General features: G+C 38.2%; 1 protein-coding gene across 1 annotated transcript; it reads left to right on the top strand.

Moving 5' to 3' along the window:
- Positions 1-338: 338 nt before the first annotated feature.
- LOC140165424 (uncharacterized) lies at positions 339-1,848 on the top strand. Its single transcript, XM_072188732.1, has one exon. It carries the CDS (start codon positions 449-451, stop codon positions 1,337-1,339), a length of 891 nt encoding a protein of 296 aa, XP_072044833.1. The 5' UTR covers positions 339-448; the 3' UTR covers positions 1,340-1,848.
- The last annotated feature ends 502 nt before the right edge of the window (positions 1,849-2,350 follow it).

The following is a 2,350-nucleotide window of genomic DNA, read 5'->3' on the forward strand; positions in this document are numbered from 1 at the left end:
CACGACTTTCATTTCTATAACAAGTTGAATATTCAAGAAACATACATGTATAGAGTGTATGCAATAAACCAACCGGAACGATATAACAATTGAGATGGCAGCCATGTTGGAGGACAGTTCTAAAATAGCTTAAGATGACAGAGGGACAGGTCTCTAGATCGATTCCACATCCATTCATACCTATCACCTGTTTTAATGTATTATCATGCGATTTGCCCCGTGGCACCTTATGGAGGACAGAATTTTATTTAAATGAGGATGACTCTGTCATGAGTGACGTTGTATTGCATACCCTCTATACGATTACGGCATGTCAAGAAGGATTCTACAAATTAACTTTGTGATATTGTTAAGAAAAAAAATCATTTCAAAGCGGATCTTTTCGGCAACAAATTCCTTCAGGTTTATCACACGCAACAATCAACATCTACAGAACTAGAATCGAACAATGTCTTCTCCGCCAAGGAAACTATCCTTCATAGACAGAAAAGCTTCGAACAGCAGTATGTCTAGCACACAGTCTCTCACCACTCCCAGGAGAAGATCATCAGTGTCCAACAAATTCTCCTTTGATGGTGCTCCATCAGGAACTGGTAGAAAGATGTCTGGTGCAGGGACAAGTCTTCCTGCTGTATCTACAACAGGACGGAAGATGTCTATGACAGGAGTGAATTCACGAAGACCATCTTTGACAGGAAGAGGCAACCTTCCTCCACCTTTGTCTCGGAAACCTTCAAATTCAAGTCTAAAGAGTGGACCTCCTAGTCCTGGACGTCCACTGAAGTTCGCCATACCAGAAAACAGACAATCGCAAGCTTCAAAGTTGATTGGGTTTAAACAGTTGCTGGTGACAAAACGTTTCGCACGTAACTTGAAATTACGGACGTCACAAAGACTTGCGGACAAACGTGGGTATAGTTACGTTACGTATATGGACAAACCAAGACGTAAAACTCTTACGTCTAGTCGAGTAATCATACGACTGGAACCAACGTATAAAATTGAACCTCGAGAGAAGTTTGCTCTGTATCATCCAACGATTAAAAGTATAATGGAAAGTATCGTGGAAGCGAGTTTGAAATACCGTAAATATGACTCGCTTACGTGCGCGTCCTTAACGCAGCAGTTATCAGGTGATATTCAAGCCGAGGTGAAGGATATTGAGTTAGAGCGTTACAGGCTGATCACTGTCGTGAATATTGGAGAACGTAATAGGCAAGATGTGCGCATTGTTAGCAGAGCGATTTGGGATCCAGATTTGGATTCGTTTGTGACATATAAATTCCAAAATGAATGGTTGTTTTGTATTGCGACAGTTTATGGAATTTATTTAGAATGAATATGGAGGCCTACTGTTGGTTTTTGAACTTCTCAGGGTTGCCAATCCTCACGCGCGCCTAGCAACATTTTCTCACGCCTGCTACTTAGATTGGCATCTTTCTTCATATTCTTATAATTCATGAACATATCTGGTGCCTGTAATGATGATTTTTCAGGATGCTTATCAGCAGTAGGCATGGTAGGCCTATAGCTTTTGAGCTAAAGAGCGTCGTTGAACATTTTGTAATGAAATTGGCGCTAGGACATAAATGGAACGGATTGATTGAACAAATAAAAGAGTTAAACGCCCGGGTTGAACGGTAACATGAGGTTCCCGCAAATTGGCATGTGTTAAGGGGTGGGGTATGAACGTTTGGACAGTATTTATTGTGGGACATTAGAGCACATCAGACATATCGAATTGCATTCTGAATACGAAAAATGTCCTTCTGATATCAAATAATTTTGATTTTTTGAAATTCGCAATGTAGGCCTAATACACATTTTATGGCAAATGATTAAAAATTGACATTTTTGATATTTAACAGTACTTGAAGTAAACTTTACTTAAAGTGTATGTAGGTGGGATGAAAAGCCGACGATCAATTGAAAATGTTGACCTTTCGTATTGAAGATATGGATTTTTTCCCCAAAACACAAAACAAAATAGGTCTTATTGGGAAAAAAATCCATATCTTCAATATAAAAGGTCACAATTTTCAATTGATCGTCGGCTTTTTCCTCCCAGCTACATACACTTTAAGAATATATCATTAGATTTATCAAATTTATTTCGAGGACTGTTATATATCAAAAATTTGACAAATATAAAATTTTAATAATTTGTCATAAAATTTGTATTATATCGTGAATTTCAAAAAATGAAAATTATTTGATATCAGAAAGACATGCTTCGTATTCAGAATGCAATTCGATACGTCTGAGGTGCTCTCATGTCCCACAAAAATACTGTTGAAACGCCATAAACGCTCATTCTAGATCCCTTAAGGGATCTGGAATGAACGTTTTG

This window comes from Amphiura filiformis, chromosome 1, assembly GCF_039555335.1.
Source record: "Amphiura filiformis chromosome 1, Afil_fr2py, whole genome shotgun sequence".
Taxonomy (NCBI): domain Eukaryota; kingdom Metazoa; phylum Echinodermata; class Ophiuroidea; order Amphilepidida; family Amphiuridae; genus Amphiura; species Amphiura filiformis.

Excerpts from the sequence above, each read along its gene's own strand:
- LOC140165424 (XM_072188732.1), top strand. The coding sequence starts at position 449 with ATGTCTTCTCCGCCAAGGAAACTATCCTTCATAGACAGAAAAGCTTCG.